This window comes from Eulemur rufifrons, chromosome 28, assembly GCF_041146395.1.
Source record: "Eulemur rufifrons isolate Redbay chromosome 28, OSU_ERuf_1, whole genome shotgun sequence".
NCBI lineage: Eukaryota > Metazoa > Chordata > Mammalia > Primates > Lemuridae > Eulemur > Eulemur rufifrons.
Window position 1 is genome coordinate 39234373 of NC_091010.1, and position 17438 is coordinate 39251810.

Here is a 17438-nt window from a genome sequence, read left to right on the forward strand (position 1 = left end):
TCATGGCCTTCGCCACGTCTTTATTGCTTTAAGAACAGAATCCGAGATCGGCCTCCCAGCCAACAGGGTAATACTTGTAGCAGCCGCGAGGAAGCGCCGCGTCCGTACAGCGCGCGGAGCCCAAAGCTAAGCCAGATCTCCTGCACCCGGGCCGCAATCGAGCCTGCCTCTGCCCATTGGTTGCCCCGCGTTCCAAGATCCGCCCCCAGATTTGAAAGCTTCTTCCGGGAGCCTCTGGAAAGCCCTCAGCGTGAGCCAGCAGCACTCCTGAGCCTCGTTCCGGAAGCCCCGCCCACTCCCAGCGTTCAGTGCGGCGCTTTGGCCGCCATTGTTTGAATTTGAAAGGGAAAACATTCCACTGCTGCTGGCTGGCCCGGTGGCCAGGCGTAGGCAACGTTTGCAGGTGAGGAGGTGACCCGGGTAAGGGTGCCAGGAAGGAGGTGGGTGACTGCACATATATGAGGCCTGACGTGGGGAAACGGCTTTGGCAATGTGGACGTCTTTCAGCTGGGCTCATGACGCCTAGGAGCTTGCTGTCAGGAACTGAGTTTCGGAGCGATGCGGGAACCTGGGATACCAGGTGCGCAGGGAGAATTGAGCTATACTGCTTGGGTTAGGGTTTAAATGTCGTCTCCACTGCCTATTACTGACGCGAGGCAATTTAATCTCTCTGGGCCTCAGTTTCCTCATCTGTTAAAAGGGAATAATAATAGTACCTACTTCCTCGGGCTCTTATGAAGATTAAATGATAATGTGTAAAGCTGTTAGAAACAGTGCTGGCACATAATAGATACTGTTTGCTATCATTAATATTTTTAGTATAGTTGCTTCGGCTGTTGAGAAACAGGCCTCTTTTGCCAACCTAGTTTCCTGAATCCCTGAGGTGGGTAGTTTGCTCGGGAGATGACATGGCCTCTTTTGGGGGGATCCCTTTGGTGGCCTCTGTGCGCTTAATTCAGACTGCTCCTGCCTGTGCCTGGGGCTTGACATTTTAGGGTTTTGCACTGCCAGGCTGAAGGGTGTGTGGGGGACTCTGACGGCTGTCATCCCCCAGTTTAGAAGGCTTTCCCCATCTCGTTCCACTCCTTGGTTCAGTGATTCCTGTCTGGTCCAGTTCTCTAAACAGCGGCCCCCAACCTTTTTAGCACCAGGGACCGGTTTCACGGAAGACAATTTTTCCGCGGGGGGGCGGGGGGGGGGAGGGTGGTGGGGCGGAGCTCAGGTGGTAATGCGAGGACTGGTACCAGGCAGCGGCTAGAGGAATTGGGAACGCAGTTCTAATATTCCTTGCTGGAGGACTAGTTGACACAAATTCGTGCTTTATGGATTAGTTTTTAATCCCTGCTTAAGGTGATCAAATTGAGGTTTGTTTTTGGTTTTATGTTTTTTTTTGTTTTTTTTTTAATTGAGACAGAGTCTCTCTCTTTTGCCCTGGCTAGAGTGCTGTGGGGTCAGCCTAGCTCACAGCAACCTCAAACTCCTGGGCTTAAGCAATCCTTCTGCCTAAGCCTCCCGAGTAGCTGGGACTACAGGCATGTGCCACCGTGCCCGGCTAATTTTTTTCTATATGTATTTTTGGCTGTCCAAATCATTTCTTTCTATTTTTAGTAGAGACAGGTCTCACTCTTGCTCAGGCTGGTCTCAAACTCCTGACCTCGAGCGATCCTCCCGCCTTGGCCTCCCAGAATGCTAGGATTACAGGTGGGAGCCACCGCGCCCGGCCCGTTTTTGGTTTTAAAACAAGGTAGCATGTTAATCCAGGAGCAGTGTAGCACTGTATATGTTTTATTACATGTCCAAGATTCAAATTTCAAATTGCAAAGAGAAGTCATCTGTTAGTTCTGAAGACCTTTTTTGAGGATATATGTTGAAGATGTTCAGAATCTTCATTCAGGCAGGGCACAGTGGCTGACGCCTGTAATCCTAGCACTCTGGGTTGTCGAGGTAAGAGGATCCCTTGAAGCCAGGAGTTCGAGACCAGCCTGAGCAAGAGTGAGAGACCGTTTCTACTAAAAATAGAGAAAATTAGCTGGGCGTGATGGCTTGTACCTGTAATCCTAGCTCCTCTGGAGGCTGAGGCAGGAGAATCGCTTGAGCCCAGGAGTTTGAGGTTGCTGTGAGGTAGGCTGACACCACGGCACTCTGGGATTTTATTTATTACCATTATTTAAATCACTAGGCAGGGAGTCATTATCACTACATAAATCTCTGAATTTGTTGTAGGAGATACAGAGTATTATAAAACAAGGTTCTTGCCCTCAAGAAATTTACATTCTAGTTGGAAAGACCACGTATAAGTAGGCATCCAACTAAAATTACAAGAAGTGAAAGTACATCTCAACAATTTTAGAAATGCTAGGAAATAGCCTGTTCATTGAAAAACAAGCATATGAAGAAATACAAACTTCTTTATTATAACCTTATTTTTTAGTACATAGGAATATTCTTTTTAATTCAATAATTTAAAATATTTATCACCACTTTTTTTAAAAACCAAAATTTATTTGAAGCCAAAGAATGAAGTTTATTTTCTAGTTTTCTGGACATTTCTATGAATTCTGCATCATGAAATGTCAAGCCAGTACTTTAGTAGTTTTTGGCAAACTTTCCCCCCATATTCTAGATCACCAATTGTTTTTTGCTCCACGAGATACCCTTTTCTTAATTTTCATCCATAAATTGCATATTTGAAATATTATATCAAACTGTATTGAAGTAACTTTCTTTCTTTTTTTTTTTTTTTTTTGAGACAGAGTATCGCTTTGTTGCCCAGGCTAGAGTGAGTGCCGTGGCGTCAGCCTAGCTCATAGCAACCTCAAACGCCTGGGCTTAAGCAATCCTACTGCCTCAGCCTCCCGAGTAGCTGGGACTACAGGCATGCGCCACCATGCCCGGCTAATTTTTTTTTTCTATATATATTTTAGTTGGCCAGATAATTTCTTTCTATTTTTAGTAGAGACGAGGTCTCGCTCATTGCTCAGGCTGGTCTTGAACTCCTGACTTTGAGCGATCCACCCGCCTCGGCCTCCCAGAGTGCTAGGATTACAGGCGTGAGCCACCGCGCCCGGCCTAAAGTAACTTTCTCATTTTCGTTACATCACTGATTTCACAATAAAAACGGGCAATAAACATATGAAATGTGTTTACTTGTATGGTTGGTTAATCCTATAGGTTGCCTGGGTCTACTGACGATAAATGTATAATTTCCTTAGTCTTTTTGCAATTTAGGGGGGAAAAAAACCCAACAATGCTCTTGTGGAGAGTTTGGGAATTTTGGGGGTTGAGCAGGGAAAAAGATATGACCACGAGGTGGCAGTGGTAAACAAGGAGCTTTATTTGGACAGGACTTTGAAGGGGTATAGGCAAGGGAAATTCCTCTAAGTGGGACCTTTCCTAGACTGGAGTAAAGGACCACAACCCAGAGGGGAAAAAAGGCAATGGAACTCGAGGGAGTGGGAGAGGAGAATCACAGAGGGGCTTACATGTCTAAGTGATGTGCAGAGGGGAGCTTAGAACTCTGAAGGGTAGCAGTGGCTTGGGGGTCTTGATAGCCCTGGGTTCTATCTGTGTCTAGCAGATGTTTGGTGCAATTTCATGGGATATACAAAGCTGGCAGGCCCTAAATGGCTAAAAATATACTTATTTGGGCTATATTTAAAGCAAATATTAATAAATGCTTAAGAATTTAAGTTTGGTGGCCAAGTGGGCTTTTGAGCTAAGGTCCCTGCCTACTGTGAAGAGGTAAACAACATAGGGCCAATGTGCAGGGCCCATCATTGGATCATTTAGACAACACTTGTGGATCCCCCTTATTACCTTCTTGAGCCAGGAACACTAGTTTGGGAGTCACTGTTCTGGATATTTTATAATCTTGTCAAAGAACAGCACAGAGTCCTCCCCTTTTTCCTGGTATTGTGCATCTAGTAGATTCTCAGGAAATATTTGAATGTTAATATTTTTTCAATTAATTTTTTACTTGTAAGTTTACCTTTAAGGTTAGTGATTTGATGTTTAATTCAATTGTAATAGTTTACTTAAGAATTTAAAACCTGTAATGTGTCAGGTACTGTTTTAAATGTGTTTATATACATTATTTTACTTTTTATTTGCATTTGCAAAAATTAAATTGAAAGTGATTTTACAGATAATTGAGTTTAACTTCTAAATGCCAAAACAAGGTCCATAAGTAACATTCTTCAGAAGACACTAAATAACTAAAATAACATAAGGTTATAATTTGCTCTATGATCTATTGATTTTTGAGAGCGTTTCAGGGAGAGAATGAATATTTTCTACCATCTTTACAGATTACCTTTATTCATGAAATTTCTTTGTATGGATCTACCCTTAGGTTGAATCATGTAAATAATAGTAAGCCATGTTCAATATTATTTGATTCAGAGTCTATAAATATAATTTGATATTTTGTCCTTTCCATAGGTCATTGTGTTATACATGAAGCAGTCTATTGCTTTCCTTCTCTGAACTCTAGTTATTTGGGGGAAAGTAGAGAGCCAGACTTTTTAAAGTGTGAGTGGCTTACATGCTGACTTGGTAAGGTTGTCTAAAAAAGTTACTGTTATTCTTGCAGAATGGAATCTAATTTGAATCAAGAGGGAGTACCGAGACCATCTTATGTTTTTAGTGCTGACCCAATTGCAAGGCCTTCGGGAATAAATTTTGATGGCATTAAGCTTGATCTCTCTCGTGAATTTTCCTTAGTTGCTCCAAACACTGAAGTAAGTATAAAAAAAGTATTATGTTGATTATCATCGAATGGAAATATTTATGTGTGTGCATGTGACTAGGACAGAGATTCTCAAACAGTCTGGGATTAAGGCAACTTTGTATCTAAGTAACTTTGTCATAGAGCTCTAGGCCGAAAGAAATATATAACACTTCCTTTTCAAGTAGTAGGCCTAAACAATTTAATAAGTATTTAATATGTCCTAACCTAATAGCCATTAGAAAAAAATTAACTTTAATGAAAAAAAGTTTTAAATTTCATTCTTTGATAACTACAGTTACTAATAGGGTATGCATGCCTTTTAAAATTTAATTTAATTTTTTGACCTTATTTGGAGATATGTGTGTGCCTTTTGAGTGCTGCACAACTTCTAAAACCTTGGAATCTGATTAGATACTGCCACCCTCATTTTCTGTTCTTCATTGTTTTTATGTAGTACTTGCTTTTTGTCACAGCAGCCACTGAAAGAGCCAGTTTGGTAAAGATATGACATCATCAAAAGAAATAGTGACCGGGCACGGGTTGCTCACACCTGAAATCCCGGCACTCTGGGAGGCTGAGGTGGGAGGATCGCTTGAGGTCAGGAGTTGGTAAGACCAGCCTGAGCAAGAGCAAGACCCCTTCTCTACAATAAATGAGAAAATTAGCTGGGTGTGGTGATGTGTGCTTGCAATCACAGCTACTCAGGAGGCTGAGGCAGGAGGATGTTCAATATATGTGAAGTATTGCTGTGATTCCCTCAAAAAATGTGAGATGTTGCACTATGTCCCTGGGAATCGCAAGCCTTAATTTTAAAAAGAATACAAATTTTTAAAAACTAAAATAACTCGATAGTGTTTAGACTAGGTAAAAGTTCTCCCACTACCCTACTTACTACCATTGTAATGTTTGCTTGTATGTCTTTGCAGATCTTTTCTTATACATGTACTTTTTGAGTCATTTATATTGTTTGTTACATTTTAGGTTGTTAATTTTGGTGCCTTAGAAATATGAACTAACCCATTTTATAAAGAATAATGGAAAGGGAAAAAGGGAGTTAAGGGGCATAGATAAAAAATAACACTTATTTAATACCCATGTTATGTCAGGTTCTTTTAAATACTTAAAGCTCATTTAATAATAAATAAACGAAGGAAGGAAGGGACAAAAGAGAGAAGAAAGGAAAGAAGTCTGTGATAAGTGCCTCTTGATTATATAAAATGGAATTATACATTATGCAGTTGTTTGTATCTGCCAACACAAAGGTTGGCAAAAAATGGCCTATTTTTGTATTTCCTGTTTTATACTTACAAGCTAAGAATGGTTTTTATATTTTTAAATAGTTGAAGAAAAATCAAAAGAAGAATGTTTCATGATATGCAAATTATATGAGATTCAAACTTCACTGTCCATAAATAAAGTTTGATTGCATCTCAGCTATACTCATTGGTTTACTTATTTTCTATATCTGTTTTTGCACTATAATGGCAGAGTTGAGTATTTGTGACAGAGACTGTAGGGTCTGTAGATCGTAAAATATTAGCTTTCTGGCTTTTTACAGAAAAATTTATTGATCCCTGACTTAGCATTATGTTTTTGAGATTCATCATCCATCATATGTCAGTAGTTCCTTTCTATTGCTAAGTAGTAGTCCATTGTGCAGATATGCCACATTTCCATTTACCATTTGATGGACATTTGGGTATTTTCTGCTTTAGGGCCATCATAAATAATGCTGCTCTGAACATTTATGTGCAAGCCTTTTTGTGGACTTGTGTTTTCATTTTTCTTTGGTAAATACTTAGGAGTGGAAGTTGTGTTAGTTTAAGTTTATAAGTAACTGCTAAACTGTTTTCCAGAGTGGCTTTATCTGCACCAGTAATGTATTCAGGTTCTAGTGCCTCCACCTCCTTGTGAACATTTGGTAATGTCAGTCTTTAATTTTAGTGGGTGTGTAGTAGTATCTTTTTATGGTTTTAGTATGCATTTCACTGAGAGCTTTTTCAGTTATTTCTTGGCCATTCCTATACTTTCTTTTGTAAAGTGTCTCTTTATATCTTCTTCCCACTTAAAAAAATTAGGTTATTTGTCTTATTAGTGATTTGTGAGAGATCTTTGTATCTTCCAGATACATATCCTTTATCAGATTTATGTCTTGATGAAATATTTTTAAATTTAAAGATGTTCAGTTTAACATTTCTTTTTTGGTGTGTGTGTCCTCTGTAAGAGATCTTTGCCTTCCTCATAATTGTGAAGATTTTGTCCTACATTTTCTTCTAGAAATTTTGTAGTCTTTGTTTTAGTGGTTATATCTTTGACCCATCGTCGTTGACATCTTGACAATGTTGAGTCTTAATCCATGAACATAGTATATTTCTCTATTTATTTAGATCTTTAATGTCTCAGGAGTATTTTATACTTGTCAATGAAGAGGTCTTCCATGTCTTTTGTCAAATATATTTGTAAACATTTAATGTTATTTGATGCTGTTGTAAATCATTATTTCTTAACAGCTCTATTGAGGTATAATTAAGATTAAGAAAACTGCATATATTTGAAGTATGCAGTTTAACAAGTTTTGACATATTCATATATTGTGAAACTATCAGCACAGTCAAGATAATGAATATATTTATCCTCAAAAGTTTTCTCAAGCCTCCTTATAATCCCTCCTTTTCATTATACCTTCAGGTAACTTCTGATCAGCATGCTGTCAGTATACATTAGTTTTTTGTAAATTTGTTGGATTTGTGTGCATATGTTCATGTTGTCTCTGAATAAAGACAATTTTATTTCTTCTTTCCCAGTTTGGAAGCATTTTTTTTCCTTTCTCTTGTTTTCTTTTCTTTTCCTTTCCTTTCCATTCCTTTTTGTGCCTGATTGCACTGGCTATAGAAGAACCTTTAGTACAGTATTACTAGAAGTGATGAAGTGAAAATCCCTGTCTTGTTAGTCATCTTGCTACTCAGATTCAGCCTTTCACATTAGGTATGGTGTTAGCTGTAGATTTTTTTTGTAAATGCCCTTTATTAGGTTAAGGAAGTTTCCTTTTATTACACTTTGCTGAGAATTCTAATTATGAATGGGTGTTGAATTTTGTCATGTGCTTTATTTTAGTATTTATAAAGTTTCTCATTTATTATTTTAATGTGGTTAATTGCCCTGATTGATTTTTGAATGCTAAACTGACCTTATATTTCTGGGAGAAGCCATTCTTGGTCAGGATGTATTATCCTATTTTGTATATTGGCTAGTATTTTGTTTGGGAAATTTTGCTTCTATTTTAATGTGGTATATTCTATAATTTTTTTCTGAGGATATCTTTGCAGGTTGTGTGTTATCAAGGTTATGTCAAACTCAAAATTAGTTGAGGTGTTTTCTCTTCCTTTATTTTTGTAAAAAGTTTATGTGTGATTATTTCCTTAATTGTTTGATAGAATTTACCAGTAAGCTAGCAGGGCCTTGGTTTTTCTTTGTAGGATTATTTTGTTTGAAAATGGATTGAATTTCTTTAATAGATACAGGGTTAGTCAGATTTTCTAGTTCTTATTTCTGTTTTGTTAAGTTGTGGTTTTCAAGTAATTGTTTCCTTTTTTTTTATCTTTTTAAAGAAAATTTAAAACATTTCTTTAAAATTACATTTAAAAATGAACTAAACTTATTTCTCCTTCAAAAAAAAGTAGCAAAGAGAAAATTACAGAGTAAAATAATTCTGAATGGGTGACGGAATCAAGCATTGGGTTAGTAGGATATTCTGGTTACTTGTGACTTATTCTAGAGTTCTATTTTCAATTACTTAGAGCCTTATTAATTGTATTAGATATAAAGGTTAGGATTTTATGGAAAAAAGGCTTTATGTAAACTTCACATATAAATACAGGAGGTAAGGAAACTGAATCTTTTGTGGTGTATTTTGTTTTAATTTAAACAGATTTGTTGAGTTTTTCTAAAATGTTTAAAAACAGAACAGTGGCTATTTGCTTAGAAATTCTGTTTGATCTCAGATTATTACATAACAATTAGCCATGCTGAAGAAAGATGATCTCTGAGAAGCCATATTTTGTATCTTTAAAATGTACTTATTTTTTTCTTCTTGTTAAGGCAAACAGTTTGGAATCTAAAGATTATCTCCAGGTTTGTCTTCGAATAAGACCATTCACACAGTCAGAGAAAGAACATGAATCGGAGGTTTGTGTTGAATTTAATTGTGTTTTAATATGTTACTTTCATTAAACAGACAAAATACTATTGTTCTTATTTATTGTGGGTATGTGGTCTAGGGCTGTGTGCATATTCTGGATTCACAGACCGTTCTGCTCAAAGACCCTCAAAGCATCCTTAGTCGGTTAAGTGAGAAAAGCTCTGGGCAGATGGCACAGAAATTCAGTTTTTCCAAGGTAAGCACCCGTGTGAAACTGATTTTGTTTTTTAAAGAAGAGGAGACTTGCTTGGGCTAAATGGCTATATATTATAATTGTATGTAATGACTGTACATTTTGTGCTTATGGAACTTAGATCTTAGGTACTGGTATTTTTTCCTTAAGAGTTTAAGTCTCAGATTTCAGGTCTGGAAATATGTAATTGGAAGTGAAGAAATCACTGCAGTGTTCTTAAAATTATTATTTTTTTTTAAAGAAATGATTTTTTTCAAACCTTAAATGACAATTTGATTGGCTGGGTCAGATTTCTATCTTGAGAACTTGAAAATTTTCTGGTAGTAAAACCATCAAGTGTGATTTATGGAAGTGGGGATATGGCAACTGTTTTAAGAATGAATCTTACATAACCAATCTTTAAAATTTTTTAAACATGAGAGATGGATAGAACACATTGTGAGTTAACCTGAATTTTCTAAAAAGACTTGTTTTAAAAATGTTTACATAGGTTTTTGGTCCGGGAACTACACAGAAGGAATTCTTTCAGGGTTGTATTATGCAGCCAATAAAAGACCTCTTGAAAGGACAAAGTCGCCTGATTTTTACTTATGGGCTAACCAATTCAGGAAAAACATATACATTTCAAGGTAAATACTGTTTCATTTTGGTTGGAAAGGATAAAGAAGCAATAATGTTCACTCAGTATTTTTATAATACTTGCATATATTTAATGTTTCCATCAGCTTGTATGTGTTTGCTCCATTTTTAATAGTAATAGCATATTGAATATGTATTGCCTGTGGCTTTTCATTCAGATTTATTTGATTCACGTGTAAAAATACTTTACCCATTGATAGAGGATAAGATTGATGATGAAAATTCAGAAAAAGGATTGATGTGATATAGAAAATTGAGCATTGGTAATCAGGGAGACCCTTTAATTTTACCTTTATATTTTGTGATTATGGGTGATTATAAATCTTAATATTATGGCCTTACAGGAATGTAAAATTTCAGATTTTGCATCACAATAGTATTTGATAAAATGTCTATGTCAGTAATACAGTGAAGACCAAAGTAATGGAAAACTGAGTATTCCCTCAACTTCACTCACACTTAGTAATATTGTAGCTATTTACTCTTGCTTATTGGTAGTATATAGGAGGAGCTTTAGTAGTCCAGGAAAGTTTCCTCTTTCCAACTAGTCTGAGAGAGTATAACACAAAAATTCTTTTCATAGGCACAGAAGAAAATATTGGCATTCTGCCTCGAACTTTGAATGTGTTATTTGATAGTCTTCAGGAAAGACTATATACAAAGACGAACCTTAAACCACATAGATCCAGAGAATACTTAAGGTTATCACCAGACCAAGAGAAAGAAGAAGTTGCTAGCAAAAGTGCATTGCTTCGGCAAATTAAAGAGGTATGGAGCTATTTTAGTATGTAAAACATATATAAATCATGACCTTTTATAAACCCTTTTGTTTCAACCTATATTGGAATCTGTTTTGTGGTGGTAGTGGCTGCTTTTGGGTTTTTCTTGAGAAAGATATTTAAAGCTTGAAGTTTGAAGACATCTCTTTCTCTTATTTTATGTTGTAAAAGCAGCAAGAATGTTTAAACAATACAGATGTAAATGGTTCTGAAATGATTTTGGTTGTTGTAGAGCCAGCATTATACTTTTTATGTAATGAATTTTAAAAATTCCGTGTTTTTTATTTTATTGATTGATTGATTGAGACAGGGTCTCTGGCTCTGTTGCCCAGGCTGGAGGGCAGTGGCTCACTCATAGCTCACTCCAGTCTCAAACTCCTGGTCTCAAGTGATCCTCCTGCCTCAGCCTCCTGGGTAGCTAGGACTATAGGCATGTGCCACCATGCCTCACTAATTATTTTTTATAGAGATGAGGTCTTGCTACATTGCCCAGGCTGATCTCAAACTCCTGGCCTCAAGTGATCTTCCTGCCTTGGCCTCCCAAAGTGCTAGGATTACAGGCATGGGCCATTGCACCTGGCTAAAATTCTGTTTGTTTAATTGGGAAAGTAATACTTATACAAAATTTAAATAAGGAAATGTGAGAAATAAAAAGTGAAAGTTGATTATAATTGCATTTCTGCAATAATAAACCAGTAAGAGAAAACCATTAAGAGATTGGAAGGTATGTTCTTTAGACTTTTTCTCTCTATATAAAATCTATACATAGAGCTTTTTATATGTCTGCATATACACATACACAGTCATATATATGGTTACATATATTTTCATATCTTTTTCTTTATATATTATATGTAGGATATAGTTTTTTTTTTGTTTTTTGTTTTTTTTTTTTTTTTTTACAAAAATGGTCTTTCTCATTTGTGCTTAATTCATATTTCTTTAATGATGAACAAGATTAGTATATCTTAGAATTTTTCCTGTGAATTGTCAGATATGCTCTTTGCCCATTTTTATCTTGGCTTCTTACTGATTTGTAAGAACTTATTTATTAAAAAAATTAATACATCATTATATGGGTTACAAGTTTTTCAGCTTACTGTTTGCTTCTCCCTACTCCCATGTGTTTATCAATTTATTCAACAGTTTTTTATTAAGGCACCTACTGTTGTTCAGGCAGTATTTTAAGTGCTGAGGACAAATGGTACTGCCCTCATGGAGACTGACAATAAATAAATACACAATATGTTGTGGGGGGATATTATTTTAATAAGGTGGTACCATATAAACTTTTAAAATTTTTTATGAAGTTATACTTACCTGTTTATTCCTCCTATGCATTCTGAGTTTTGTTTTATGTTTACAGACATTTATTCTATTCAAGACTATTGAAAACTATTAACAGTTTTTATTAAATATTTTCAAATATTAATGGGGATTTTCTTTTTTTTAGATATTTAGAAATCAGAGTTTTAAAGTAATAAGAAAAAGTGAGTTGCTCAGTGGAGTTCAAAGTTCAGAGTCCATGATTATGGTCTCTGAAAGTAAAATAGTATAGTAACAAAAATTATGAAGGTTAGTAGTTAATTGCATAAGTAATTCATATAGAAAATTAAAATCATTAACAATGAAAAAAGTTTACTAACAAGTTATCCAGTTAAAACAAAATATTATTTTTCCTATGAAATTATTACAATGTATAAAAGAATGAGAATGTACTTTCATACATTGATTGTAAAATATTTCTAGAAAGCAGTTTGGCAATAGTATATTAAGAATGTAAACTTTTAAATTTTTCGTATCTTTTTATCTACCAATTCAGTTTTAGGTACATACTCTAAGGAAATAATTAGAATGCAGAAGAAAATATTATCTTAGTATTTTTACTGGCAAAACTTTGTAAATAATTTAAATATTTAATAATAAAGAAATAATTCATTTCACGTCTCTTCAGGTACATGGCCATCAACTGTTTATAAATAATTTTTAATTATGAGGAGAAAAACTTAAGTGTGGGGAAAATGATAGAAGGGGAATATATTGAAATATTAACAGTAATTACCTCAGGGTGGTTGGGGTTGACTATACATGGTGATATTCTTTTTAATACTTTTCTGTATTTTCCCAACTTTTTGCATTATGGGACTATATTATTTAACTAGGAAAAAAACTAGTAAACAGAGGTCACTGCATTGACTGGATGAAAGGTTATGATTTGATTTGTGACTTGTTTGGATAGTTAATTAATATCTTGGTTATTTAACCTTAACTAAGAATATTTTTTAACTAAGAAAAAAATCTTTCTTTTTTAGGTTGTTATGCATAATGACAGCTATGATACTGTTAATGGTAAGGTTTCCTTTCTCACTTATATTTAATATGTTGATCATATGAAGTACATTTGAAAAGCTTAAATTTTTAAATCACTTCTAATGATTTAATTTCTATAATGATGTAGTCAAAAATATCTGGAAAATGATGCCTATGTGAAACGCCAGTCATTGTAAAGTTTTATTTGGATTAAATACCACAGCTCTCCCTTTTTACTCCTTAGAATTTTAATATTGAATTCAGGAGACACTCTTGTTTTTCTTTGTCCTTTATGCTTAATTTCTGTTTGGTTCATTAGCATATTTTCAGACAGGAAGGATAAGAAGAAGTCAAACTTTTCTTAATCCAAATATTATTTACATCTTGCTTTGTTCTAAAAAAATATGTAACATAGATGGTTATAAGATTAAGAATACTTGGTTTTTCGAGTCCAGCAGTCTTGATCTATACTTTAGTCCCATTTTTTGTCAATTACTCAATTTTGACATTATCCTTTTTCTTTCTTCTTTTTGTAGGAAGTTTAACAAATTCTTTGAATATTCCAGAGTTTGAAGAATCCATGAAAGATTGTGAACACGCTAGCTTGAATGTGGATAATAATATAAAATTTTCTGTATGGGTTTCTTTCTTTGAGATTTACAACGAATGTATTTATGACTTGTTTGTTCCTGTGTCATCTAAATTCCAAAAGAGGAAGATGCTGCGCCTTTCCCAAGATGTAAAGGGCTATTCTTTTATAAAAGGTATACTAATGAATATTTTTATTTTACTGCTCATAGTTCCCTTTCTGGACTTTGTGATAGCTATAGAAAAGCAGACAGGAAGTTGAAAATTTTATACTGATTATTAGCATCAAGAGAATAAAAGAATTTTGTGCTTTCAAACTATGTTTTGGTATATTTATTAAACTTGAATATGAAAGGGTCTAGTTTGCTATCATGTTTACTTGAATATCGTTGATTGGATTCTTGGTGATGAGAAAAGCTGTGTGTGTTGATATTCACATTATTCTGCTACTTTGTAACAAAGTCCAAGTTTTAGAGCTATAAAATGTTACTGTTCTTCCCTAGTAGTTTTTCCAGCCTTTAAAAAGCAATTATAGTAGGAAATACATATTAATAACATCATAACTCGGTGCCCATAAATGTACTTGTATGCATTTGTAATATTTACATGTCAAAAGTTTCATTAATTATATTTTTACTACAAGGAGTATATTGTACTATTTTTAATATCCTATTTCATTTTTATAAAATGCTGGTTATGACTCAATAAATTTGATTTCATGATTCACTAATGAATTGCAGTCTGCTATGTCTAATAGCTGGATAATTTTGTAGGTTTAATCTACTGTATTTCATCTCTCCTTTTTTACTGAGTTCTTATTCTAAGGAATTTTACTTGTTTTTAATTTTCCCTTTGGCAAATTCTGTTAAAAAATATTTACTTTCTGTGTTTGTGTAACTTAAATATTGGAACATTGTTATAATTCCCTTCTCTTCTGTATCTCTTCTCTTGTGGAACATGAAATAGCTGAGTTGAGGGCAGCTAGGATGTGTTATTAGAAAAAAAAAGTCATTATATTTCCCTGGAAAAGAACATCAAAGAGATTATATTGTAAAAGAACATCAAAGAGATTATATTGTAGAACACATCCTATGTTTTAATAAATTGATATGCATACTCTTTATTTTTTAAAGATCTACAGTGGATTCAAGTATTTGATTCCAAAGAAGCATATAGACTTTTAAAACTAGGAATAAAGCATCAGAGTGTTGCCTTCACAAAACTGAATAATGCTTCCAGTAGAAGGTAAGGAATAAACCCTATGGGGTAAGCCTGGAGCACCCATGGTATTCTGTGCTAATTTAAATACAACTGATTTTAAATTAAAGTGGGCAATAGGTTCTGTGATGTTTTAAATGAATTTATAGGCATAAAAACATTCTGTAAACTGAACAGCACTAAATGCATAATATTAATACAATTTCTTGTCTTAACATTAGGTTTACTAATTTGCAGGAGGTCTCTGAGGTTTTTTTACTCTTTCTTAATATCAATATCTAAGCTCAATATTTTCAGAGTTGTCTATAATCAGGCCTTTTCTCTGTGTCTTTTCCACTTACTCCATGAATACCATATACATACTGAATTAGGCTGTAATCTCAAGGGGCTATGTTTTTGATGGAAGGGATTAGGGGATGAGAGACACAGGAAGTAAGTTTGAGCAGTGTGTTACTTATTTATTTACTTACTTACTTGAGATAGGGTCTTACTCTGTTGCCGAGGCTGAAGTACAGTGGCACTGTCATAGCTCACTGCAGCCTCAAACTCCTGGGCTCAAACAATCCTGCCTCAGCCTCCTACGCGCCACCACTCCTGGCTAATTTTTCTCATTTTTTCTAGAGACAGGGTCTCGCTATGTTGCCCAAGCTGCTTTGAACTCCCGGGCTCAAGTGATCCTCCCTCTTCAGCCTTCCAGAGTGCTGGGATTATAAGTATGAGCCCCTGTGCCCGGCCTCAAGCAGTGAGATATTTAAAACAGGCTTTGTCTTAAGGGAGAAAGAGCCCTGTCCCCATACTTAGTTTGACATGGGATGATATATGATCCAGATCTATAGGTCAAATGTGTGCTTTGCTTTAGGTACATATTCAAAGACTATTAGCTGTACATAATACAATTTGAACTAATATGTTCTTTATGAGAAAATTGTGACTATTATAAATGATTTCATTAATAGAAGTTGGAATGTCAGGAGAAGGTTTGAGGGATTTGGGGCTATGCATAAGATATATGATTTTAGGCAATTGGGTATATGGGTGACAGTGGGACACTGGATTGAAATGTTTGGCAGCATAGTTGGAAATGCAGTGGTGGACTACAGCTAATATTAGGGTATAAAATAGAGGTCGATTTAGATACTCGTCGGTCTCGTATTTGGAATATAGTAATTAAATATGTAAAGATAACATTTGATCTTTGTATTTCAGTCACAGCATATTCACTATTAGAATATTACAGATCGAAGATTCTGAAATGTCTCGTGTAATTCGAGTCAGTGAGTAAGTTGAATATTTAAATTGTAATTATTTTGAATTGTTTTGAAGAACTTTTAAAGTAATTTTTTTTTTTTTTTTTTTTTGTTAATTCAGATTGTCTTTATGTGACCTTGCTGGTTCAGAACGAAGCATGAAGACACAGAATGAAGGTGAAAGGTTAAGAGAGACTGGGAACATAAACACTTCTTTATTGACTCTGGGAAAGTGTATCAATGTTTTGAAGAACAGTGAAAAGTCAAAGTAAGTGTTGCTGAAAGTGTTATTAGCATATTAATATAATATTTAAACTTTCAACTTTGCTGTTTTTAGAAAGTTCTTTTCTGTTTAACCTGCTTCTAATGCTTGTGTATGGATTATGATTAAAGTACTTAGGGATCTTGGATTAAAAAGAAGATAGAAATTTTAAAAAAGTCAATGCCAGTAATTCATTAAATAAACTCAGGATTTTCCATAGCAAATACATATCAACAGACTCTGTAGAGGATAAGCTTCTCACGATGCTGGTTTAGCATCTAAAACCATGTTTTTCTTACTACAGCATTGTGTGTTCTTCTACATGTGATAACTTTTTGTATTAATTAGCATTTTAGGCTGCATAAATGATAAATTAGGCTTCACTATTTCTAGTTAAGGTATCTCATAGTAGCTAGTATATTGTTGCTCTCTACTAGGGAACACAATCTAGTTAAATGTGATTTTCTTTGCATTACTAAGTAGCAATATTTAAGGAAAATAAGCAGAGAAGGACTATTACAGGTTGTACTAATCACAGCCTAAAGTTTAAGTCCATAATAGCTGGATCGATTATTTCTTTGTAAAATTTATCAGCATCTTGACTTCATGAGATTTGTTTTAACTTACAATTTTTGAAAATTTTTTTCCATAGGTTTCAACAGCATGTGCCTTTCCGGGAAAGTAAACTGACCCACTATTTTCAAAGTTTTTTTAATGGTAAAGGGAAAATATGTATGATTGTCAACATTAGTCAATGTTGTTTTGCCTATGATGAAACCCTCAATGTATTGAAGTTCTCAGCCATTGCACAAAAAGTAAATATATATATTTATTAAGCCTCTTCTTCTTATTAGAAAATTAATATTTTTTCTTGAAATAAATAATTATTTTGTACTTATTACTATAAGCCTAGGGAATAATTGAAAATTAAAAATGTAAATATTTGACCAAGTAGGAAGAGATGGGAAAAGATTGAAAGTTACTCCCGCTCTTCTAGGATTATAATGACCTTGAGTGATGTATTAATAATAAACATTAGTTACACATTTTTTAATTAAAAAATTTTTTTTTTGAAGAGAGAGGGCCTCTCTCTGTTGCCCTGACTGGAGTGCAGTGGCATGATCATAGGTCACTGCAGCCTCAAACTCCTGGGCTCAAGGGATCCTCCTGTCTCAGCTTCCCGAGTAGCTGGGACTACAGGTGTGCATCACCATGCCCTGCTAATTTAAAAAAAATTTTTGTTTAGAGATGGGGTCTTGCTGTGTTGCCCAGGTT

General features: G+C 34.8%; 1 protein-coding gene across 3 annotated transcripts in view; it reads left to right on the forward strand.

Moving 5' to 3' along the window:
* Positions 1 to 307: 307 nt before the first annotated feature.
* Positions 308 to 17438, forward strand: part of KIF20B (kinesin family member 20B) — a 61164-nt gene continuing 44033 nt past the window's right edge. For 2 of the 3 annotated variants that reach the window (XM_069459824.1, XM_069459825.1), the window contains exons 1-12: positions 308 to 403; positions 4592 to 4739; positions 8828 to 8914; positions 9007 to 9123; positions 9611 to 9749; positions 10343 to 10527; positions 12851 to 12887; positions 13385 to 13612; positions 14570 to 14681; positions 15861 to 15932; positions 16023 to 16169; positions 16816 to 16978. In XM_069459824.1, the coding sequence (XP_069315925.1) occupies positions 4593 to 4739; positions 8828 to 8914; positions 9007 to 9123; positions 9611 to 9749; positions 10343 to 10527; positions 12851 to 12887; positions 13385 to 13612; positions 14570 to 14681; positions 15861 to 15932; positions 16023 to 16169; positions 16816 to 16978 (1434 nt within the window). In that variant the 5' untranslated portion in view covers positions 308 to 403; position 4592. The remainder of the gene's footprint in view (positions 404 to 4591; positions 4740 to 8827; positions 8915 to 9006; positions 9124 to 9610; positions 9750 to 10342; positions 10528 to 12850; positions 12888 to 13384; positions 13613 to 14569; positions 14682 to 15860; positions 15933 to 16022; positions 16170 to 16815; positions 16979 to 17438) is intronic. The other variant, XM_069459826.1, reaches the window with a different exon arrangement.